Source organism: Prinia subflava, chromosome Z (assembly GCF_021018805.1).
Source record: "Prinia subflava isolate CZ2003 ecotype Zambia chromosome Z, Cam_Psub_1.2, whole genome shotgun sequence".
In the NCBI taxonomy this organism is placed as follows: domain Eukaryota; kingdom Metazoa; phylum Chordata; class Aves; order Passeriformes; family Cisticolidae; genus Prinia; species Prinia subflava.
In genome coordinates, this window is record NC_086283.1 from 68,186,792 (window position 1) to 68,213,402 (window position 26,611).

At 36.0% G+C, this 26,611-nt stretch overlaps 1 protein-coding gene across 9 annotated transcripts in view; it reads right to left on the bottom strand.

Moving 5' to 3' along the window:
- CSNK1G3 (casein kinase 1 gamma 3) overlaps positions 1-26,611 on the bottom strand; it is a 72,684-nt gene that overhangs the window by 14,161 nt on the left and 31,912 nt on the right. For 8 of the 9 annotated variants that reach the window (XM_063422515.1, XM_063422519.1, XM_063422512.1 and 5 more), the window contains 7 exons: positions 16,548-16,696; positions 15,101-15,335; positions 5,887-5,972; positions 5,672-5,756; positions 3,563-3,711; positions 2,574-2,669; positions 1,829-1,924 (listed from right to left, as the gene is read on the bottom strand). In XM_063422515.1, coding sequence (XP_063278585.1) covers positions 1,829-1,924; positions 2,574-2,669; positions 3,563-3,711; positions 5,672-5,756; positions 5,887-5,972; positions 15,101-15,335; positions 16,548-16,696 — 896 coding nt within the window. Of the gene's footprint in view, positions 1-1,828; positions 1,925-2,573; positions 2,696-3,562; positions 3,712-5,671; positions 5,757-5,886; positions 5,973-15,100; positions 15,336-16,547; positions 16,697-26,611 lie in introns of all 9 variants that reach the window. The other variant, XM_063422521.1, reaches the window with a different exon arrangement.

The window sequence follows — 26,611 nt, forward strand, 5'->3', positions numbered from 1 at the left end:
AAATGATAAAACTGATCTCAAAGATGAGCAATGGCTCACTAACATCACAGAAAAAAAATAAATACCTTAATTTCACACCTCAGACTCAACTTTTCCTTTGAACAATTTTCTGTGGGACTTTTAGTATTTGACTCCTTGAAAGTAATTAGGAATCCTACTAAAGTAGCTAGCTAATGAACCTACCTAACAAATATCATGATTCAGTTAGTATCCCTGCCACGAAGGGGTATTTGATAACAGCCAGGGGCTATGTCACAGCATAACTGGAGATACTATGCAATTTTATAAGCGCCCTTAATAAGGAAGCATGACCACTTCACAACAAAAAGCAATCCAATGTGAAAACATCCTGCTGCACAACACTTGATCTTCAAAGACACAGACCATGGCTGCAGTTTTGCACAGTGCTTTTATTCACATGGCAATTCCTTAGCCTCAACGGACCTAAATGATCTGAACTCAGAGAGACTGCCTGCAGCCTGTGAGGAAAAAGGACAGGAACACAGTATTAACAGTAAGGAATACTAGTGTCACTTGTGTTATTTCCTAGAAAGTGTTCTCCTCATCCCCAAGGGGTATTTAGCATATTTTTCAATGGAAGAAAATTTCTTGTAATTGTTACATTTTACCTGACAAAGAATAGAAGGTTTCTTAAGTGCCACAATTGCCAACAGAGTCATATGATCACACTTTGAAAGTTCTACTAACTGTAATTTAACAAAGTGTGTATTTTTCTAACCTAAAATATGGGAAAAGAAAGTTATTTTAAACATTTGTCAATGGGAAGAACAAAACAACTTTTAAATTTTTCTTGATACACTCTAATAATTATCACCACCTAGATTTTGTTACATTACACATGACAGCTGTTTCTAAAGTAATGAAATTTGAGAGTGTTATCACACTTAGAACTGCAAGGACTGCAGCCTTGTTTTCTGTACCCTTAACTTCTCATTCTTTCTTCAGGCCATGACAAATTTTTTTCCAAAACTAAAACTTCAGAAGAAACATATATAACTTAGATTGTCATAACCAAAAATGCAGCAGACAATTTTCACACACAACCCCCATTCAGATAAGATTTCATAAAGCTAAATAATTTTCATTTTGGACTCAAAGCTCAAAAATCGCATGTAGACTTCACAGCTGGCATTTTGAATCTTTCAGTATTAATCCCTTACACATTACTCCAACTATTTCACAGCTAAATATATTCAAAGAGCAAGACATCAAAAATTGCAAAAATTAATTTTAAAAATTGAAGAAAACCAGGAAAAGATGAAATAAACTAATAATATAGAAAAAACCATTGGCTTCTATACATTTTTTAATGAGATGTATGAGGTGCACCATGGAAACATTTTTCTAGTCAATTAATGTTTGAATAAAGGAGTGAAGTTTAAGCAAACATCACTAAATAGCATTCTGATTTGATGTTTACATAAGGAACAAAAAACATAGCTTGAACAAGATTAAATTCAGTAAATAGTGGGTTTTAGTTGCTAATACAATTAACACATTTAAAGTCTAAACTTCAGTTCCTTGCACTGAGGTAAGTACACACTGTAAAAAAGACAGTTCAACTGTTTTAAGACTTTCACCAAGACACTTGCAAGAAAAATTCCATCAAATTCCAAAGTTCCATAGTTTCAGCACCCGTTTTCAGTTTCACACCTGAACTGTGAAATAATAAATAATAGCAGCAGTCTGAACATTACTGATAAGTAAACTTAATATGAAAACATGAATCATGTGATACATTACAGGAAAAGTAGTATTACATAAGGCAAAATGACTGACTTAGGTAATGCAAAGAAGAAGAAAATACCTGTACAGAGCCACCATGTCTGTCAGATGCCAGGTGAGCCCTCAAATGATGTGGATTGGTTTGCTGTGAGTCCCAAGCTGCCCTATGGTCTGTTGACTATCATTTTTGAATGTATTAAGAGTTATACAAAAGAAGAAAAAAAATTTAAGATAAACAATTTGTGCATTAATTGTCATATATTATTTTTGAAAAGCACAGAAGCACTACACACTCAATTCCTATATAGATTGCACTTACACATCATCAACATACTTAAACATGCCTTCATATAGATTTTCCTACAGAGCTGAGGTAGCAAAACCTCAAAATTCTCACTAAGAAAAAACACACTAACACAACCATCCAATTTTGCTTAGGTAAACTGACACAGCTCTGAATTCCTAACATTGTTATCACCTAAGTCATTAGCCTGGTTTAAAAAAAAACAAAAGTGAAAATGTTATACATACACATTAGAACTGAAAGAAAGGATAGAGTGTATGGAGGAGAGACAATGAATAAAGACGTGTGAATAGGGAGAAAATTCACTGCTTATTCACTATTCTATATCAAAGCTTAAAACAAGCAAGCTTTTAGGAGATATTTATATGTCTCTACACATGTAGACTTTAAGATCCACTTATATCAAAGTGAAAACAAAGAAAACCTAGACTTAATTTTATTTCAAAGTTCTAATACAAACACAGCACAAATCATTAGACAAAAGACATAGAGAAATGCTGATAATCTTACATGAGCAGTTTACCTGATTTTTGGATTGTTGCATTCTGTCTCTGTGTTGATACGCTTCTCTGTTTGAAGACATTGTAGGGTCTGAATGTATTGAACCCACTGGAGTAGGCTACAAATATAAATAATATGTAGCAACTGGTAAAAAAAATAAATTTCTAAGTCTCACCAAAAGTTACTGGTTTGTAATAGAAAATTATTTATAATTCTGACAGTTTCAAATAACACAAAATTACAAGATTAAAGCAGAAGCTTCACTAGATATTTATTAATACCAACAAGATATAAGCAAATCATGACATTCTGATGAAACTTGATGAAAGGCTGAAAATAATTTTTAATGCTAAACACTGAAAAAAATAACTTGCAATAAAATAAATGCTACAATTCTTTCAGAATCACAGAGAACTGCGGAGTGAAGTGCATAATCTGAAACTAGTCAAACATATACATATTAGCCCTCCCTTCTCTACATAATAAAAAGAAGTGAAAAATTTGAGACGAAGAAAATCCCATCCTCTACCATTTCTTAATTTATATAAACAGCATGTTTCCTGAACCCTTAGATGCACTACGATGAAATGTGCCATGAACAATGCAATATTTCTTCATAATGAACTCCAGAAATATCTGGAGTGCAAACCTCATATGCAGAAAAGTTATAGCTCTGCATTTCAAAAATACCGGGAACAAAAGAATTACATGCAGTAATGACAACAACTTGCAATAATTTTAAGTTCTTTCAACTCAAAAAAGAATCTGTATTTCTACCACCTCATTTTGAATTGAGCAGAGATGTACTTTGATATTAAGAGAACATTTGGAAAGAGACTGAATATGAAGCATTCAAGCCAGAAGATAATGTCAGAACATGCATATGCAGATGGGCTTGTAATAGCAGCTGTTCACAACTCTATCAGCAGCCTTGAGATGCACATATCTTATTAAGCTCAAAACTGATCACAGAAAAACCCATTATATTACTAACAGCTAAACTGTACTCACCAACTGTTTGCCAATCCAGTCATATTCATAATCAAACATGTAGCCTTTCCGATCAAGTAAGTCAGTGAAGAGCTTTCTTAAGTAGTCATAGTCTGGCTTTTCAAAAAAATCTAATCTTCTTACATAACGTAGGTAAGTGGCCATTTCCTCTAGATAAATAAGAAATACATATACATTTGTCATTATCTGTTTTAATGGAACTCAAAAAAATTCCCACCACCTTATTTCATTTTAAAGAAACTTGCACCTCTCACCATAAAACCTGAACAGTTAGTTGTTCACCACAAATCTCTGAATTACCAGAAAGGTTACTTAATAATGTTCTTTGAGAAGCTACCATATTCTGAGATATACTACCATATTCCAAACATATTCTAGCAAGCGAAACCCCACTAATTTTTCCTTCATGTTATCCGTTAAGATCTTCTATTCAGTGTTCCAATTCTTATGCACAGTGTGCAAAAATGTGTGTAGAGAAATTTCTTCTTTCTCTACTTTCTTCTTTCTTTCTTTCCAATCAATTTTACAGAGACAAGACCAAAGAAAGGCAAAGAAAGGGGTATACGACATAAAAGCATCAGCTTTGTGACCACGAGGCCTGTTGTGGACAGGATTTCCTTTCACTTGTCATGAGGTACTCTCAGCAAATCCACTTTGTCTATCAATGATATTTTGATTACCTTTCAAGGTGTTCACTTATATTTTGGCAAATCATGTCCATGTCATACATCCCCTGTTCCATGCACTGTACTACAACTTTTAAAAAAGTCATATTTCCTTCTGACCAATTTTCCAACACCTCATTGATTCTTCTTTTACTTATAGAGAACTAGAAGTGACATCTGAAACTTACAAGCTATTTTACATATTAGTTCAAGCTGTTTCTAATGCAGCTTGTTTTTAATAGGGGGGTGATAACAAATTTCAGCTGAAAAGACTTGCAAAATTTTCAGTGTGAAGATACAGGCAGACTAGTTGATCACTGTAAGCACACAGAGAGTATTGTTTTAACGTTTTAGAAGAATCTATATTTGAAGAAAAACAGCATTCGCTTACTACTGCTTCAAAGGATAATTCTTCTATCTGGGCCCAGCCTTGTTTAACTTACCCATCAATGACTTGGGTGAAGGGGCAGAGGCCTCCTCAGCAATTCCCCTGACAACACAAAGCTGGGAGGAGTGGCCGATACCCCAGAGGGCTGTGCAGCCCTTCAGAAGGGCCTCAACAGGCTGGGGAGATGGGCAGAGGGGAACCTTCTGAAATTCAGCACAGGCACATGCAGGGTCCTGCACCTGGGGAAAAATAATCCCATGCAGCAGCACAGGCTGAAGGCCAAACCTGCTGGACAGCGGCTGTGCTCTTCCACCTGGGAGTCCTGGTGGACAACAAGCTCTTTATGAGCCAGCAGTGTGCCCTGAAGCAAAGAAGGCAAATAGAATCCAGGAGTCTATTTTGAAGAGCAGGTCAAGGGAAGTGATCCTGTCCCTCTGCTCAGTGGCTGTGTCCAGTTCTGAGTTCCTCAGTACAAGAGAGACATGGAGCTCCTAGACTGGGTCCAGCAAAGGGCTACGAAGTTGATCAACGGACTGGAGCACCTCTCATATGAGGAAAGGTTGAGGGAGCTGGGCCTGCTCAGCCTCTAAAAGAGACAACTGAGGCAGGACCTCATCAATGTCTATGACTACCTGAAGGGAGGGTGTTATGAAGATGGACCAGGTTCTGCTCAGCAGTGCCCAGCAATAGCAGGAGAGGCAGTGGGTAGAAACTGATGCACAGGAAGTTCCACCCAAACACAAGGAAGAGCTCCTTTATTGTGCAGTTGACTGAGTAATTGAACAGGTTACCCAGAGAGGTTTTGGAGTCCCCATCACTGTAGATATTCAAGATCAATCTGGACACAATCCTGTGCCATGTGCTCTGGGATGGGCCCTGCTTGAGCAGGGAGATTGGATCACATAACCTGCTGTGGGCCCTTCCAACCTGACCCATTCTGAGATTCTGTGATCTTTTACACATACTGTAATTTTAAATCCAGATATTATGCAATTACCTATGTCAGCTTCATTTTATAAACCAGTACACAACATTTTTATTAACAGCAGACATTACCTGGGAAGTTTTCACACAATACTTCTATAGGAGTTGCTCGTTTAGTGTCTCCAATTTTCTGGTAACGTTCTTTTAATGTATCCGCCTATGACAGAAAAACAAACAAGCTTCTGAAGTTATACAGCTTGCAGACACACATTCAAAAAAAACCCAAACCTGTCAATAAAAGCCAATGATCTGAAAACAGGACAGAGGAAGATATCAAAATCCACTACCTTTAAACCTTGCCATGGAAGACTTCCTCTGAGAAAATACATAAACATATGCCCCAAAGCTTCCAAATCATCTCTTCTACTTTGCTCTGAAACAAAATGCAAATATTATTAGAAACTTCCATCTGCGTAATTTTACATTATATTTAAAAGACTAGCTTCCAGATTATATAAAAATAATTGTTAGGGATAAAGTAATTGAAACCAAACTGAGCATGTGATGGCACTCTTATGTACTATGGACTGCCTTAAGAGCACAGCTAAACCCAGGAAAAAAGCAGATGCAGACTGCAGGTATATTCATCCCAACAGCACTTCAAGCAAATTATCTTGCTGCAAGAAATTGTTCTCATTCTAAAACACATTTGACTCTTAATACTGCATTTTAATTCCAACATTTTTTTAATCTATTGTGTGTGAACTTGAAACAATTTAGGAAAGCTTCAATAGAATTAATTTTTCCTCTACAAAATAATGGAGAAGACTGTCTTTTCCTCAGGGAACCATTATGGAATTTCTAAGTAAGCCAAAGTTAGATTGAAGAAGGCTCAGAAGTACTATTATTTGAACAGAAATCATCATGTACATACAGTCTGCTATCAAGTCTAGCTGACATATGAGCTTTCACAGAACACAATGGTCACCAAAACTACAATTTTTCATCTGCAGTAAAGCAGTGGCAGTCCTTCAAAAATTTCATAGAAGGTTAAACAAAGAAGAAAGTAACAACAAAAATACAGTGTATTCAGAGTTTTCAAAGTACATTTCACTTAGTTTTTAAATTTAATCTGTCATTTTTGGGAGAACTGAAGGTAATAGGAATAGTGAGGTAACAGAGAATAGTGAGTCTTTAAATTACTAGAGGAAAACAAATCTTTTCCACCTGACTTCATCCTGTATTGCTGATGAAAGAAATGTTATACATCGTATTACGTACTACAGTAAGAGCCAGTATTTAATTCTAGATTTGTCTTTCTCCCTGACAAAAGGAGAAATACAAAACATTAACACTGTTTCTACTCTGTATTTCACAAACCAAATCATTATGCCTTGATAACAAGAGAAATGGAGCAGGAAAGTAAATGAAAAAAAATTTTTGAACACCGCCAAGTCAACAAATCCAACCTGGCTCTGATCTGATCAACACATAATATTGTCATAAATATTCTGCATCTGAAGAACAATTTTTAATTTTCATAAAAATACAAAAATGTACTTACTACCCTGTTTTCTAGCCCTGTCTTCTCATTTGAACATTGAATAAACACATATTATCAAACGAGTAAGAAAATACCAAAAAAATGATGGTGGTAACATGTAGGCTACTTTTAGCCCCTTACTTAATCTCTCATCTGCCAGACGTATAAAGCTCTTTCAGTCATTTCTCCTTCACTCTTTTCCATGTTTCCAAATCCCTTGCAAACACTCTTCTTGTTTATGTTCACTTCTCCCTTCTTGCTGTCCACCGGTGTCACTTGTCTCAGTGAGGGCCCTCCAGATAATGTGGTCCTATTTGAATTTCCCTACTAACCCTACAACATCCCACTTGCTAACCACATGCTATCCTGATACAATCTCATAGGTTAAGAGGAAAGCAGGAGTAAGCTGCAGGGTTCTTGCCTGACACATTTCAGTGTGTGAAAGCAACCCTAGGTCCAGGTGCTGGCAGAAATCTTGTGCTCTTTATGTGGTAGGGTGAACATGCAGAAATCTACTACTTCAGGGGGAATGCCCCTGACAAACACATTGTGCAATGCAGCACATTTCATGTAAGGCAGATCAGTGCCAAGATGGTAGAAAAGCACAGAGGAATGTTAAAAGTGGGCAACAGATGGTCCATCTATGGGCAACACCTGGGTACGGCTCATAAAAACGTACTGGAAAGCTCCATTTGGTCTTTGCTAAGGGACAATAATTCCTCTCTTTCAATTAATTTCTACAAGTTACACCAATGCAAAATTAACCCTTTTTCCTTGAAAAAAAACAACAAAAGTAATAGCATCTTATTGAGGCAACTGCTCCTTTACAGAGCGTCTATCTATGAAATTGTAATCATTATTTCAATTTAAGATGTTTCGTGGTGTAATTTTGCTGGCGTTTTTGTTTGGTTGCCCTCTGGGCTTTTTTATGATATGCAGACTGTTGACTATACTTCCGTAGCACAACAAAATTTCTCTGGGAACTACGACAGAAGATTTAAACTAACAGTCCCCTCAAAAATATGCTATGGGAAAGGATTTTGTATTCATTTTAATTTGGGTGACAGGGATTGTTATTTGGAATTCATTCAAGTTCTTTACTGATCACTCGAGTAATTAAGAAATAGTAGTCAAATATTCTTTCCTATGGAAACCTTCAAGATGAGCCTGAGAAACAGGAAACCCAAAGCCTATATATTGCAATTATTCAAAGAAGGACATCCAAAAAACTGGAAAAAAAGAGCAGTGGGCTAGCTGGAAGACAAAAGGATTTCAAGCATCAGCTGAAGTAAGGGCTGCTGATGTATACAGATCCTATTGTATCACATTTTAATGAGATTGAGAGGACATGTTGCCTAAATGATAATACAATCATAACAACGACACAACAAAGCTTTAGGGCCCATAGTTTCCTCTCTCTCAAAGAGATCTGAAGTTAGCTAAATTGTAAGAAACATATTTTTTATTTAGCTCATAAACTACAGAGAATTAACTCAAACAGGCTGTTTTAAATAAAAAATAGAGCTTCATTCAGCAGGCTATCCCCAGAAATTATCTTTCGTTAGCCTAAACAATTAAGAAACCATAACACAGTTTAAACAACTGACATTCAGTCTCTACAAAGCATCCAGCTCCCTTAAGAAAGTTTAGGAATGCTCTAGAGGTAGAAGGATACTATCTATTTGGATCAGAAGCCACAGTACTAGTTACTGAGAAGATGACATGGTTAAATAGAGAGATGGGAAGTGATTACCTAGCTTGAACTGTCAGTTCCTAACATTTAGCAAAAATAATTTTGAAACCCAGAGTCTGTAGGCTCACTAAAAATTACTGGATTTCATTTAATAATATGAGGGAAGAGAGCCTTTTTTCCTGAACTAAACCATGAATCCTGAAGTTCATGGTTCTGGTTCATAAAAATGAAGTTGCATGCCAATTTTATCATAAGCACACACTGTATGCCATACTGTTGTCTTAAGAATAATACAGACTGAAAGTTAAACTCTTATTTTATGCATACCTTTAATTAAGGGTGCAAAGACTTGCTTATTCTTTTTATTAGAAGCATTGTTTCATATAACTGTGGATTTATAAGGTTAACTTACACAGGGAAAAGGATTTCTCTAAGACAGCTAAAATTCTGCCCTGAAGTCCAGTGATAATTCAGTGAGTATGAGAAGGAAAACACTGAACTTCGTAGAGGGGAACTCAGGTCTGGGAAAGACTTTATCCTGCACCACTGGCTCAGTCACAAGTAAAAGTTGCTGCATCTCCTGTAGAGCCATCACCACAAAAAAACTACTACAAATGCAGATGATTTTTTTTTTTTAGCTAGTGGAAAAACTTCAAGATTTAGGCTAATAAAATTTCAGGACCAAATGTTTATTGTTCTTGCAATAAGAAGTTAATTAAAATTTGTCCAATGTACAATTATTTGTGGATGCTTTAGATTACAAAGGAATCTACCCCCTATAAAATTGATTCTAAATCTAGAACCTATGGCAGCTCTGACAAGAGAGTACATGTAAAGGTAAGAAAGCCTAGTTTTGTTTGAGGATAAGTATTTGTTTAAAGACATTGGCTTCATTTGGTCTTTCTATTCATATTAAGAGTAGACTTCCTTCAATCCCAGAGGAGTTTCAAATATTCATTGTACAATAACTAACCTCCACCTCTGCAATAATTAAGCACCATCATGAAAAGACCAATACAATCAAGGATATGGGTAGTTCCCCAGAGACCCTTACAGATGGCTAGATTAGAGTAAGTTGTGACTATACTTTCCATAGCCAAATAACTCAGACAACACTTTAACACACTGTTCTTCTGAATTTAGGGAAATCCCAAAATAATTACCAATGTATATATCCATCAAATACAGAAAATTGCAGGATTTTTACAGATGCAGATTTTTGTCTTCATTAACCTTTCAGTCAGAGTCTACACTCTCTGGAATCTCACTTTCCTTTCCTGAAAATGAAGTGAATAGGAGAAGAGGCACAGAGCAATTTTATCCCTATGAGAAATTATCTTATGGAAAGGTAGGGCACCAGCTACATGCTAGTAAGGGCTACAGAGTATTTGTATTTCCTTCAAATAGCTCTCTGAATAAAGCCATGTTATTGCTCACATAGACAAAATACAGTCTATTCCATATACAAATTCCCAGCTTGGCACAAAACTACCAGAAAACCCTGATCAAATGTCTCTTCTGAAGCAAAAGATTATTGGCTACAGGATGTTCAGTAACTATGTATTTCCTATATACACCTTAACAGTGGGCTTTGATGATTTTGAGCAAGATTTGATTACATATTTGAAGTCTTCCTAGTAGCTATGCATTTGTTATGATAGTTTTAAATATCAAGAATTTATACTAAAACATACTTTTGATTCAAGGACATCATCCTTCCTTACTCATACACACTAACCGATAAAGTTACAGTTCAATAGAGACATAGTCAAAAGTAACTTATACGAGAATGTGAACTTGACAGTCTCCTTCTTTACTGAAAATACTTATTTTTTTACAAGGGTTAGCTGTCAGGCCATTCAAGCAGCTCAGGAAATTATCTACAGATTAAAATACCACCTTAAAAATACCACTATTTTCAGAGCAAATTGTACCCTATACGCCATTGTCTCTGCAAACACAGAGCATGAGGATCTTCAGTGTTCTACATGTCTCACTGCATGAATTTAAAAATATACTACATTTTTAGAGGAATATCACATAAAAAAACTTGTTGGAATGGAATGATTCAGGCTCTTTAGGAAGGAGAGGCAAGGAAGACCAGGAGGCAATGTCACCCTCCATGGCAATAGCCAGCTGACTGCATGGAGTTTTGTTTGGGGATGGATGAGGTGCTGACATTGGGGAAGGATTAATGGGAAGGCAGGGTTAGGCAGCCACAGGCCCTCCCAAACAGGAAGACTGAGCAGCTGAGTCCTTGTGGTGGTGCATCCCTCCCCCACTCGTTCCTAACAGTTGTCTACTGATACAGGATCCACCTCGTCTTCACAAGCCCCGCTCCTCATTGGGAACTTCAAGCACTCTAGTATCTCTTGGAGTGACAAGACAGTAAGGCATCAGCAACCCAGTAAGTTATCATTGATGGTAACTTCCCTATCCAAGTGACAGAGAAGCTAAAAAGGAGGTGTGCCATGCTGGAGCTTGTTCTCACCAGCAAAGTGAGGCTGGTGGGGAATGTGAAGGTCAAGGGAAGCCTTGGCTGCAGTGATGATGAAATGCTGGAGTTTGAGATCCTAAAGGTAGTGAGAAGGGAGTAAAGCAAGCTCAGCACCCCAAATTTCAGCAGATGCAACTTGGCCTCTTCAGGGATCTCCTTGGCAGAGGTACCATGAGATAAAACTCTGCATGGAAGCAGGGCCCTAAGAAAGTTGGATAATGAAGCATGAACTCCTTTAAGCCAGGAGCAATGCCTTCCAAAAAAGTCAAGCAAAAATCATCAGGAGGCCTGCATGGATGAACAGTGAGCTCCTGGATAAATCCAAAGAAAAAAAAAGGAAGTATATAGAGATGGGAAGAAAGGACAGGTATTCTGGGAGGCATACAGAGAAATAGTCTGAGCAGCTGGAGATCAGTGGAAGAAAGCTAAAGCTAATAAGATTAAACGTGGCCAGGGACGTCAAGGACAGCAAGAACAGCTTCTATATGTAAGATGGCGACAAAAGGAAAACTATGAAAAATGTGGGACCTCCCCAAAGGAAACAGGAGACCCGGGATATAGAGAATGCTGAGGCAAAAAAACTACATTTTTGCCTCTGTCTTCTCTGGCATGTATTCAAATCACATCACTCATGTCACAGAAGACAAAGGCAGGGACTGGCAGAATAAACTACCTGCTGCAGACCAGGTTGGAGGCCATCTAAGGAACCTGAAGATGCACAAGTCCATGAGATCTGCTGAGATGCATCTATGAGTCTCTAGGAAACCTCAGGCAAAGACACTACCCATTACATTCATTACACCTGAGAAGTCATTACAGCCCAGTAAAGATTCCACAGACTAAAAAAGGAGAAAGATAACCCCATTATTACAAAGGGAAGAAAAGGAAAGCATGAGGAACTACAGGCCAGTCAGTCTCACCTCAATGCCTAGCAAGATCAAAATGTAGATTCTCCTGGTAACTATATCGACAGATGGAAAATGGATAGAAAATAAGATGGTCAACACGGCTTCAGTCAGGGCAAATCATGCCTAACAAATTTGGTAGCTTTTAACACAGTTACAGTGTTGGTACATGATGGAAGAGCAACCAGCATCATCTACCTGGCTATGTGCAAAGCATTTGACACTGTAACAGGATATCCTTGTCTCTGAACTGCAGAGACACTGATTTGACAGACAAAACGAGTGGATAAGGAATTGTCTGAGTGATCACACTGTAAGTTGTCATCAACAATTCCATGTCCAAGTGGAGAGCAGGTTTTTAGGAGTCGTACTGGGACCAGTGCTGGGTAACACCTTTGCTAGTGTCATGGACAGTGGGATCAAGAACACTCTCACTAAGTCTGCCAATGACTGCATGGTGCTGTCAACATGCTGGAGAGAAGGGATGCCACAGTGGCACCTGGACAGACTTGAGAGGTGGGCCTGTGGGAACATGAAGTTTAACAATGAAAAGTGCAAGGACATTCACCTGAGTTAGGGCAATCCCAAGCACAAATCCCAAGCTGGGCAGAGAATGGAGAGCAGCTCTGTGAGAAGGACTGGGGTTGCTGGTGGATGAGAGGCGGGACATGACCCCACAATGAGCACTCACAGCCCAGAACACCAAACGTGTCCTGGGCTGCATCCAGAACAGTATGGCCAGTACAGTGAGGGAGGGGATTCTACACCTCTGCTTTGCTCTGGTGAGACCCCACCTGTAGTGCAGCATTCAGCTCTTATCTTAGGGCTCCCTAAGATAAGAAAGACATGGACCTGATGAAGCAAGTCCATGAAGATGTTCAGGAAGTGCCCCTCCTATGAAGGCAGTCTGAGAGTTGGTGCTGTTCAGCTTGGACAAGCTAAGTCTTCAGGGAGACATTATAGCACCTTCTAGTACCCAAAGGGAGCCTGCAAGAAAGCTATACAGGGACCTTTTACAAGGACATGTAGTGACAGGACAAGGACTAGTGGTTTCATGTTGAAAAACAGTAAGTTTAGATTAAATATTCAGGAGAAATTTTTCAGTGTGAGAGTGGCAAGACACTGAAACACAATGCCAGAGAAGCTGTGGATGTCTCATCCCTGGAACTGTCCAAGGTGAAACTGGATGGGGCTTTGAGCAACCTGGTGTTCCAGTCTATGGCAAAGGGCTCAGAATTGATGATCTTTAAGGTTCTTTCCAACCTAAACTATTCTATGATTAAACAATTACCAGTAGAAAAAATTAACAGATTCTATGTTAATATCAGACACGTAATCAAAATTCAGTCTGTTTTTCAAGTAATTACCAGTTTTACATTTTGGTTTATTTTTCTTAAAAGGTTTTGGGGCAATCTTCTTATTTAAGGAGGAGTAAAAAATTTATTTGATTTTAAAAGTTGTTGTGACACTGTTGAAAATTTTATAATAATCAGAAGTCTATCTTACCTAGTGGAGACAAGAGCCCTGTGTCAATAATGTAACAGTCACCTTAAGCTGACATCAACATTTATGCCTGAAAAATATAGTGAATGATTCTTCTATCTGAAGAACCCGAGTTCCAAAAGTAAGATTTAGAAAGCTCAAACCGTACACTTGAGTGTTGGAGTATGCTTACTAAAGACTAACAAAGAGTAACAAAGCTGCTGAAGGGTCTGGAGCACAGGTCTTATGAGGAACAGCTGACAGAGCTGAGAGTGTTCAGAAAAGCAGGTTCAGGGGAGAGTTTATCACTCTCTACAAGCCCCTGAAAGGAGCGTGCAGCCAGGCAGGGGTTGGCCTCTTGTCCCAAGGAACAAGGAATAGGGCAATGGGAAAAAGTCTCATGTTGAGCCACAGGAAAGTTTAGATTGTATATTGGGAACACTTGCTTCACCAAAAGGTTCTCAAGCATTAGAACAGGCTGCCCAGGAAAGTGATTGAGTCACTATTTCAGAGGTATGTTAAAAGCCTTGCACATGTGGTGCCTTAAGGACATGGTTTATTTAACAGCTGGACCCGGTCACCTTAAAGATATTTTCCAAGCTAAGTGATTCCATGGCTCTGCTTTATTGATAAAGTACCTTATTTCTGTCTGAGAAGTGTGAATGGTTTCTCATTTGTTGTATTAACAGTTGTACTTAAACTGTAAGTATTGTGCCAACATTTTTATTACCAATTCAAAGAGTAATCTAGTGATTATCATGTAGTGATAAGCAACTGGCTTACATGAATTCAAAGGGGTCTAACTAATTGTTTTCACTAGAAAACCTCTCTATAGCTGGAATAAACAAAGATCTGAGTGCTCATACCTTTTTCAAGGTGAATTTATTCATTCAATAATTACCACTTCCATATTCCACATCCTCAAATTTCTTTAGCTTGCTGGCATAACCTTTAACAACTCTGACAAAGCCCTATAAACAGCGTAAGCACTAAAAAACAATCAAGAAATCAGAATTATCTCTAAGCTACTTTACTATTTTATGGTGCATTTCAAAGAGATCAGAAAAGCAAAGAAGCATTGAAAACCCATTGTTATTCCAATCTATTGACTTTTCTGTATTTAATACGTACATCTATTTCCTGCACACTTCACTCTGCCGTGGTATATTTATAATGCGAAGGTATCATGCTACAAAAAGATACAACTGATCTTTTAAGGATAGCCAACAAAGAGGACAATTCCCAAGACATGATCATGATGATTAAAGATTCAAGAAAGATTATTCCCATAAACAGTGTTTCCATAAGGACAAATTATATTTTGCACAATACACAAAATTTGCAGTTCTTAATGACTATCTAGACTGAGAAAACCTGTAAGTTGAAAGCAAGATGATTTATGACAAATCACAGCTGTTTCTGTACCTAAAAAGCAACGTACCTTTTCCTAAATGTGTATTTATACTCATGTATCTAGCTGTTCCTGTAAGGCTCTTGTGTTCGCGATATGGTATGTGCTTCTTTGTTTCTGGATCTATATACTCCTTTGCCAAACCAAAGTCTATAATGTGAATAATTTGCTGGGTTTTGTTTCCAGGTCGTCCTATTAAGAAGTTCTCAGGTTTTACATCTCTGTATATCAAGTTCTTTGAATGGACATATTCCATACGAGAAATCTTCAATAAAATAAAAACAGACAAGGAAGTTTAGTTTAAACTTTAAAATATGTTAGAAGCTAAGTAACTGATATTGGCTTTAATTATAGAAGAAATTACCACTCCTAATATCTTAAGACCAAAGTGATATTGTTCTTAACAAAGTATCACCCAGTTAAAGTGAATGAAAATTGTACACTTTTCCAAAGCAGATACACCAATTGGTGTATTGGAAACTTTCACACTGCACATAAGTCATCTATCTTGTACATAACAGAAGTTTTTGTCTCTCAAAACTGCCAGTACACATATGTTTTGTGTACATTAAAAGTAAAACCAGAAATTATGCCACAAGGCAGTAAGCAGCAAAGTTTGATGTAAACATATTACATATTAAAGATATAAAAGAGAGAAGCACTGAAAGTTCATCATTATGCATATAAAGTCTATTCTAGCTGGACTGCTTTCTATCAAAACTTCCATTTTCAGAGAGGAACAGGAAGCATTAAATAAAGCTGATCTTTGAACTTGTGAGATCTCAAGCATTAAAAAGAAAGAACTCAGTCATTTTGGCTGTAAGTAAGTTTAACATGTCTGTATAACCGTAGTTGGAGGCCTGTTACACAATTCCAGTCATGTTTTAAACATCTGTTTTTAACAATCACAGGTAAAAATATCACTGTTTAGAGAAGTGGAAATCTGGTAAACATGCACAGCTTTAATTGTCCTTCTTTCTGCTTCCACCACAATCAAGTCAGAACCAAATAAAGAAATCTTCAAAAAAAAGAATAATTCTTCATTGCATAATTTTCTGCTATAATTTCTGGAAGGATTTGGGGAATTTTTCATCTGTTTGTTTGCTTTCTTATAAGAATACCCAGGAAAAAATATTTATGCTATTTCGGAGTCCCATAATACACTGCTTGTGTGGGCTAAAATTACTTTTATTTCCTTATAGTTTTCTTTTTTGAAAGAGTATGTCAAAGTAAAATTCATCATTTTAGGTTGTGACACAAGTAATTACACTCATTAACTGACTTGAAAAATTGGAACAAAGTAAATGAAAGTAATGTAATATTCCTGCTTAAGCTGGATCACAAGCATTTTAAATACTACCAACACCAATTTAAAACATGAGAAGTGCAAATCTCATAAGTGAAGCAAGAATTTAATCCATTGAAGACTGATTTAGTTATTCTAGTGAACACTCAAATTAACATCTATTCTACTTACCAACTGTATGGCTATCATAAGAACGGTTTTAAGAGAAAATGTCCTACCACACAAGTCAAATAAATCTTCCAGACTAGGTCCAAGTAGCTCTAGCACCATAGCATTATATTTGCCACATGGGCCAAAATAATAAACCTGAGGTATTCCATCTGTAAAATGAAAATACAAAGTAATGATAAGGGGTTAAATAAGTTTAACGAACATAGCAATAAAATTCCTACCCAATTTTGAGTTGATCTTAAGTTAAAAATACATTTTACACATAAAAGCAAAAACAAACCTCATAAAAAATATAGGTAAAAGACACAGCAGGAATACTGAAGGCAATCACAAAATATTTAATGAAAGTGGTACCATTACATATTCGACTTGTGAAAGAGATCAAGACTTTTATAAAAAATTTAAATTAGAACCTCTCTTATTAGGTTTTGTAACCATAAATTGAAACACAGTTTTTAAATGCCACAAAGAAAGCCTCTTGTACAAAAAAATGCACTTAAATTAAACTTTTTAAATTAAGGCAATTCCTACCTTTAGGAATAATAAAACCTTATTATCTAGAGAAATCATTTAAAAAATTAAAAAGAGATTAATGAACCTGATAGTTTAATGATACATTAAGTCTGGATTTTATAGTTTTAAATGAACACACCTGCATTCGGAAAACAGGCAATTCCGAAGTTTGAAAACAGAAAGAGTTAAAGCCTTATGTCCAATCTTACTTCCACCTTTTTGTACAAAATGCATTGTGCGTCTATTTAATTAAAAATAACTTGATATCATTGCTTCCACTTATCTTGTACTTTTCCACATGCACAGGATATCTTCCTCATTCAGCAGAATTTTGTTTACTTAAGGAAGCTAGTTATTCCACATTTTTTGGTTTTTGTTCTTTAATACATATCCTCTATTTCATTTATTCCAAATATTTAATACTCTGAAAATGTATTCTTTTCATATGAGCTTTTTCTATAGTGTCCAATGCTACAAAAGTGCACTATACAGAAGTACCAAACCTATCTTCAGAACACCTTAATGAAACACTGCATTGCACTTTCATTCTCTGTAGGTCAAATGTAACCCTAACTCTGAGTGTTTTCTGAAGTAGATAAAACCTTCAATTTTTCATACCTTACTATAGTGACACACTGAGCGCACAAATTTGTAACTGCATTTACTACAGCTTTGGGTAAAACAAAAAATATTTTAAAAATACTCTTTTAACAAAATTAACATCAAATGAATGCATTATTTTTAAAGACATTTTTCACTAATCTTTTTTCCTACAAGTCAGAATATTTAAAGCAGAACCCCTAAAATCCAGTTTAACTGTTCAGTTTTCAGAAGACTTGACGTTGTTTTTCACTACGTATCACCCATCTCTGTATTAATATACATAAAATGCACAATCGTACCCACTTCAGAAAGACTTCACAGGAGTAGCCTATTGCTTTTGAGGAAGGACCATTGACCGTATTACATCCTGTATCAGAATATGGTACGAGATTGTGTTCTTCAATTTAAAAACATCATCCTGAATCATCAGATAGATACCTAAAACACTTGTCCTTCTGATTAGATGAGAACCCCAAATCATCCCAAAACTGTGTTTAACATGTAGTAACTTCTGCAGTGCATATGGCACATCCTGTCTAACATTACACATGTTGATAAAATAATTTGATATTGACGGTTCAAAGTACTAGAAGTTAGGGGCTTTGGTTCTTAATCACAGCACTCTCAGTGTTTTTGCTTAAAAGCAACCAGTAAGTATCATTCTGCTACTTACATTCTTTCCTCATGTCTCTAAACATCCAGAAGACAGAAAGTAACATGCTACTGATAAAAATATATATGAAGCTTTTTCTCCCACTACAGAGAGATAAATGTAAGCTCTATTACATGAGCCTTTAAGAGGTATTGGTTAAGTTAAAAACAAAGAAACTCTGATTTTTAAAAATTTAAGAGACCCTTATTTTGTTGACAAGATACTCCACTACTTACTACCAATTAAGAGGATGTGTTTTATTTCCATTTTGAATTACTCTAGCTCAAACCACTGCAGAACAAAAGAAGGAAATACTCTAAACATTTAGCCACCTAAAACATAATTGCTGTACACCTCTGGTCTCCAAAATCAAGTCCAAACACTCCAAAAGTACTTGACTATCCACCGGGAAGGGAGAGGGGGCAACGAGAGCCCCCTAAACCAGTTATGTGGATTTATGGATTATGACATTTAATTTTCACTCAAACACATTAGTCCACTATGTTTAGGTACATGATGTCCAAAAAGTTTTTAAAGCTGACAGATCTGACTTCCTCTACAATGATGAAAGGATAAAAATATTAGAATAAAGAAAACATGACTAGCAGATTAAACTGTATCTTTCAAACCTCTCCAAAATAAAGAAAATAAGTTATTTCTGCATCGGGACAATTGACTATCTTGGTCGTTGTCTTTTTCAAGAACTTCATCACTAAACATGATTTAAGCTTGAGACTGCATGTTGTTCAGTTATCCAGAGCAATATACATGACTAGAACAAAAACACATTTATAGCTTAAGGAAAAAAATCCATCTATTTGCTCCGACACAGATATTACATCATAGCTTCAATGTTATGTGTGTGTCCTCATTCAGGAAAAAAAAATTAACTTGATAAACAGGAAGCAGAGATAGCTAAAGGAATATGTAACCCATAGATCAGTGGCAACTCCACTTGCATTTAATCTCATCTATCACTGACTTAATTCTGAGCTGTATTTTGGCAAAACGTCTCTATACAATACAATCTAAATTTGTAAAGCTATTAAGCTAGTAAGTAGCTTTCCAGTGTTTTTCAGTTTCTTGTAATATCATTTTCCTTTTAGATCTTTCTCTAAACCAGTCAAGAAACAGACTGATGGTATCTGCATTATATCCTACTGCTTAGAGTCTGTTAACTCAGGCACATAAATGCCACTAAAATACACAAGACTGCTCTTGCAGATCATGGTGCTGTGCATTCAGCTTCCTATACCTGACTGCCTTTTATCTACAGTCTTAATTTTCCTATGTGGCAACCCCCTGGACACAAGCCAAATACTTAAATCTAGTTGGAAGATCTGCAGTAACAACTGTCTTTCACAGCACATTCATATTGGTACTCTTGTCAAGGATACAAATCAACAAACAGCCATAAACACAAGTATTCCTTAGTTAGTCTACAGAATCTGGTTTGAATACTCTCAAAGGAAGTGATCATAAAACTCATGGTAATGTGCTCTGGCTTGAGCCAAAGCAGCATACACAGAAGGCCACACAATCTCTGGAAATACACCAACTTAATGCTACTGAAATCATGATCAGCCACGAACTATAAAATTCTAAAAGTAAAATGAGACACTATATAACTGCAACCTTAGACTACACTTCTTACTTACAAATATATGTTTGCAAAAAGAAGAAATTCAAAGGAAAAAATCTTCTTTGCATTACTAAAACAGAATTAGAGATGTATTTTACTGTAATCATTATTAAATCAAATATTAATTTATCTAACATTCACTTTGTTCAGTGAACTGTATTATCAAGATTCCTTCCACAATTACAGCTATCTATTGTATGCCTCACAATCTCTGAAATCTGTGTGATGTCACAATACAAAACCAATATACATTTTACATACAACCAGGCTTCATATGGCCAGTAACTACTTTCTCAGAAATTTTATCATGTAACTCTCTATTAGCTGCCATTCTTACCAGATCTCTTCCACTTATTCTAGGAGAAAAAATTACTTTAAATTCAGAAAATCCTGTATGTGTCATTGAGTTAAATGCGTAAATTGGCATAAAACAAGAAAAACTGCCAGCAACATGCTTATAATTTTTGTTGAACCACACCTCAAAAATAAATTAGGTATTATCATCATTGTTTATTCACATAAACATAAATACTAGCGTATTTACATTAATAATTGTGCAGCTTTCCTAATAAAGGAAGCATATCAGCTGCAAAAACTCAAAACTGAGTTAATTTTCCCCAAACAACTCACAACACAACCATAGCAGTCATCAGTACACAGATTAAACGTGCCTATGAACAGATTCCTACTCAGTCAAGAGATTCAATATTTGATTCAGTTTAAGTGCTCTAACACTACACTCTTAAATTAAGCTTAGAGCTTTATTTTCTAAGATCATCTTCATGTTTGTTCTTTTTTACTTAATACTTATTACAAACCACTTCAACTAATTGCTTATTTTTTATTCCCCAGCACAATAATGCCAGTCAAATCAGAACAAAGCAGGACAGCATGACTTAAAATTAAAGAAACAGCCATCAGTTTAGCAGCAAATTCTCAGCTACTTACCTAGAAGTATAGTTACAAGCAATTAATGTGAAGTTACTAATAAAACTCACTTTGCATTTATAGTGAATGATGGCTAGCAAGATGTAGAGAAAAGATATGAAGTGAGACAACTCAGACATATCTGTGAGAACTGATGAACTGTTATTTAGATATGTAAACTATGACTAACCCAAACTGACTTATTTGCTAACTCTGTAGTTTACAGCTAAACATCTTGTCTTCAATATACACTGTCCTTGATCATTAGACACATAACACCCTTGTTTTAGAAATCAAATAATACCCTAAAATCTGAAGCTCCAGTAAATTACTGATGCTTTACCTAAGTAGTAGGAACATTCAAGTAATATAGCTGCACATGTCACATTTGAGTATTCTCACAAAATTTGCTTTTCAAACTCACTTCAAACCTTCATAACTTTCATAATGCTTATCCTATAATAGCAGCAAGACATCAATCCCAAAATATTATTAAAAAAAGAATAAGTTATTTTGAATTGCTTCTAGAAGATCCATGAACAAAAATAATCACCTGACACAATAATCTAGCTGTATGCTTTGTTTCTCACTACACTCAAGGAGACTTGCTATTGAGACACTTCCTCGTGGTATGATAGAATATCAATATAATAAAGTACCAACTGAGAAAGAAATTAAGAAATTATTATACTGAAATTGTTGTCTTGGGAAGACTTACAGCAGAACACAGATGCTGACACACCACAATGAAATTATGCTGGGCTGCCTTTTCTCCCAGAAGCTACAGTGGCAGCCAAGGTGGCTAAGGCCCAGGGGATGAACTAGAGATAGTATCACTAGCAATCTGAGATCCCACTGCCTTCTCCCAGTGGCTCACAGTGACAGTGAAAGTCGCCTGTAGTTATCTTAAATACAACAGGTAGCTCGTCTTTCACTGGCAAACTCTGCTTCACAGATTCCATACCCTTAACAGAACTGAACAAAAAAAAATAATAGCTGTCACTGAACACTCAGATCTCTAAAGCTGGCCTGAACTGAAATTAAATCAAGAAACATTTTCTTATCCTAAATGTTTTTGTCTTTACCTAGAGGAAAAAACACTAAACACTGAAGTATTGAACCTCATTCTTGGCCTTCGGCCCACCAAACACGTTTCCAACAAAAAAGAAAACCGTAAGCAGTGACGTCTAACTTACTAGCTCACATCTGTGTATAAGGTACCTCATAACAGAGAAGTGTCCTTGCCTTAAGGTACTCGGCCCTCTCAAGATCAGAAATTTCAAAATCACTTTGCTGCATTCTCAAACCAAAATGTAATTATCAATCTGGCAAACCCTGACATGCTCCAAACGCTAAAATAAATATTCTACTGAGCTTGACGAGAAAATGGTGAGCAGACTCCACTTACTGTAGAGTAAGATTTCTGTATCTTTTAAAGCCACATTATGCCCATGCTGGAATCTTCCTGAATCACTAATCCAACAGTAACTGTGTCATTACAGCTGTCCAAGTACTATGATTCCATTGTGTCAAAGGCAGGTTTGTATGATCTCAAAACCGAAAACTGTATTTTTAGACAGCAATACAGAGCACCTCACATGCACGTTCATACCAAATCACAACGATTCAGGTAGAGGATGCAATACTAGCACTCATTTCACAGTTGCAATGACCTTCTCAAATACAGCACCTTTCTCCACTGTAGACAAACATATCCTGTACATTGACTGGTCAATAGCAGTCACGCTGTAAGAGAAGTGTTAGGGTTCCAGTTTTTCAAGTGGAAGTATTGACTAGATTTCAGCTAAAAGAACAGATGCATGAAAATTAAGAAAAATAAAACCTGATTAACTTGTACCTTCCTTGTCTGAAATATTAATACAGTAGTTTTACCAGCAGGATAATCCACCAATGAACAGATTTGTGACCTGTTTTATGATCTGTGACCTCAAAAATGACCTCAAATGAAAAAAATAGAACTGCTGCTATAAACAAGAACTGTTCTAAGTAAGTCTGTTCTAGCAGCAGCATTACAAACAGGAGCTCTATTAAGACACTTAAAGCAGCAGAAGCTGCTTGCCATTCTTCTCCTCCACTTGTCAGGTAAGTAAGAACAAAAGAGTTCTCATTCACTTGTAAAGGCCCCCAGTCATTATGATAATGACCCCTTTATTAAGAGAGGTTAGAAAAATCAGACGATTAAAGCTTAATAGTTTTTATGCTCTTCACCACTTAACACATAATTTCTTTCATTTATAGACTGCTTTCTGCAAAAGGAAACTGAATCGTACCGCAAAAATCTGTCAGTTAAATTACAGCATAGTGCATGAAATACACCTACACCTGATCTTCTAATCATGCAAAGAAAGGCTGATAGCATAAAAGATGAACTCAAAAATCAATAAAAATATAAAACTGTTTTCTATTTATTCCAAAAGCCTTAGTGCAATTTCAGGTAAGAATTCACCAATCATTTTATTTGGAGTACTGCATTTATAATAGTATAGCAGGTCTTTTTATAACTCATACTTGCATATTAAGAAAATACACATTAAACAAAATTTATCCATAGCAAAGATATTCTAAATTTCATCCATACGTTCCTCATTCAATTAACTAGAAATTTCTGCATACTGACTAACGATCTCAAACTTCCTGAGGAAAACCTCAGTTACTGAATGACAAAATTCTCACAGAAAAGAGAAAGCAGTTTCCATAAAAATCTCTATTCATATATGAAAACTAAATGAAAGCCAAATAATGATAAGACTAAAATAAGCCACACCTTTAAACTAATTTTAAAAGTAGTTTTCAATAAGTTTGAGGTCCATTTCCCTAAAGAAGTAAAAACATTTCTAAAAGCCCAAAAGCACTGGAAGTATTTCCTCTTTAAGAAAGATTCTTTGCATTTTTTTCCTGAAAAACACCTACATATTACTGTACATTCAGAGGCATTTCAAAGAGCATATTTAAGAGTAAAGTTAGTTAGGTCTTCTTTATGAGCAGATCCTCTCCAAAGGAATACAATTTTGAAACTTCAATTCTTATTCATGCAAAACAAAATCACTTGTTATTAAATACAAGGAGTTAATACTCTCAGATCCAAAGTTCTGTGTACAAAAACTGCATATCTATCATATTTCATGCCTATTTTCTCCTTGTTCTCTCAGTGAGTAGAACTATAAAAGAACCTTCTGATCTTTTTTTCAGTCAAGAACGTCTTCCATCTTCATGGCATTTAAGACATAAAACAACATGACTTAGAGCAGACATCATTAATAATAAAACATATATTTAAAAAATCCTCCAAGAAAAGCTACAAGGTCATTAGAAAAGCAAGAAAAAGGGTGTTATAAATCAAACAAATAGATTTATTATACAAATACTGTCTGCAGATAAAGAAATACCAAGAAAACATACAATTTCAAAATATTACTCTTTTCATTGAGGATGCCTGCAAGATCAGAGAAGTACAAAGATGCTCTGTTAAAAAGGTTTGAGGGTAAAATAATCTGTTATCACAATAACATTTTCTTTACTTGCTTTCAGAATCATATTGCCAGAAAAAAACCTGATTTTATTCTAGAACTACTCATGCACATGTTAATGCCTCTCCCTCCTCCTTCTGCCACCTCCAAGTCAAGTGGGATTTCACAGGGCCTACAAGAATTTTATCCGTAAGCTTCAGGTTATTTCACACTAAGCATAACCAAATTTGTAGCATAAACTGCAGAATTTGTAGTTCTTATTTGTGAAAATCATGGATTTTTTACAGAAAATAATGGCTCTGCTTCCAAGACTGAGAAGGAGTACTGGGAGTACAATTCCCCTTTCATCAATTGCTTCTGAAACCACAGTTTAGTAGTCACTTGGTAGTAATACACAAGTATACATGTAAACATGAGGAGAACAAGGGGAAGTGCAGTTTAGTACAATTAAATGCAAAATACACAGTCCACATGGTTATAAAGGTATCAGCCAAATTACTACAAGTTTGTGTGAATAAACAAAAACAGCTAAGGAAAATACTAATTCATTGCAAGAAAGCCCACAAATGTGGATTTTTAGAAGCTTAAAAGATGGAAAGCTTCAGACAATTGTAACTCACAGGACAGACTCCTCTGCAAATTGCATACTAAAGATCATGTCCTTCAATATATTCTCTCTCTGATCAAAGTACAACCACTGTCCATAAAGCAATACTGTCCATATGGATAGACCAGCCTTAAGGTTTTTTTAATCTCCTGTTTTACATAGGAGGTTTACTTCCTTCTTACTGAGCACTTACTTCCTGAATTTGTCACTTGGTGGATCAACTTTCCAACACTATGTTTTCAACTGTTCATGAGATAAAATTACTTAAATCTGTCCTTGACAGTAAATATGCATGTCACAAAAAATTAGTAAACTAAAACCAATTGTCACAGATTACATGAGAACAGAAACTACATAATACTACAACCTTTTTTCTGCAAATCATAGGCCACCCACATAACTTCTCAGCTTGAGGGCCCAACTATTAAAAGTATAGAAAAAGAGACTGCTGCCAGAAGATAAGGAATCAGCACTCTTTAACTTCTACGTAGATAGGAACAAGAAAATTACTTTCTTCATCATGAGCCTTTTGCACAAAATCCACTAAAATAAGCCTCAAGTGGAGTGTCTGAGAAAGGCTTACAAAGGAGCTTTCAAGCTGTGCTGGGAGAGGCTTTCACTTTTTAATGAAAGCAGGTTATTGCAAAAACAAAGGAGGTCTATAAAAAAGTTCTTCATAAATATTGATGATACTTAGTGAGTCACCAGCTCTATCTTTGCATTTTCACCCTAAAGGTCACCTCATCCTCATGGAAAGAATCAGAGAGGTGACTTTCCCTTTCAGTACTTCAACAACATCAGAGCATCAGAGAAAGAAGTTGTTGCAACCAGCAACTAGGGTTAAGAAGAGTGAAGGATATCTGAAGGAAAGCAGAATAACTTCAACTTGACTTCATACACTAAACACAGTTCCCAGTTTTATTCAGTAAATAAAAAGGTAAACATGGTTACACTCACCAAGATATTTTCCCAAGAAATAATCGTATAAGCATTCCTTCCTCTGAGAAGCACTGCCTAATTTCCAGTCTGAACTAAAAATTACAGTTTTATTCTTACCTTCACTACACAGCTCCTTTGCAATTTTAAACAGTTACACCTCTATGTTCACAGATAGGTAATGCACCAAACTTGTAAATTGTTATTCCCCATTAGTTAAGCACTTAGGATCTCAGCTTCTACTCATCAACTACTTCACAATGCTAGTGTGCATTATGCTGGCAATTTATAACAACTGACAAAACGTCCATACACCATACCGTGATGGCTTTCTCCAAACAGCAAGATTTTGAGTACCTATCTGCAACTTTATTTTCCATTTAGGACGGGAAAATGTTGTGTTTTGCCAAAAGTAATCTCTAAAAATTCCTGGTTGCAAAGCATTCATAATACAGCAGCAAAAAAAGTCTATAATAATTGAATATACTAGAAATTTTGCTTCACTAGATGTAGTCTTAAAAGAGTAGCATGAAATTTTGAAAGCTACCTGAGAAACACTATCCAGTAACTGCAGCAATGAGCATATGATCCTGAATTTTAAGAAAAAGTTGAAAATAGTAATTAAAAAGTATTAAAATTCATCACAACACACACACATTTTCAAGGTAACAAAATCAAAGCGGCATGGGCATGTTC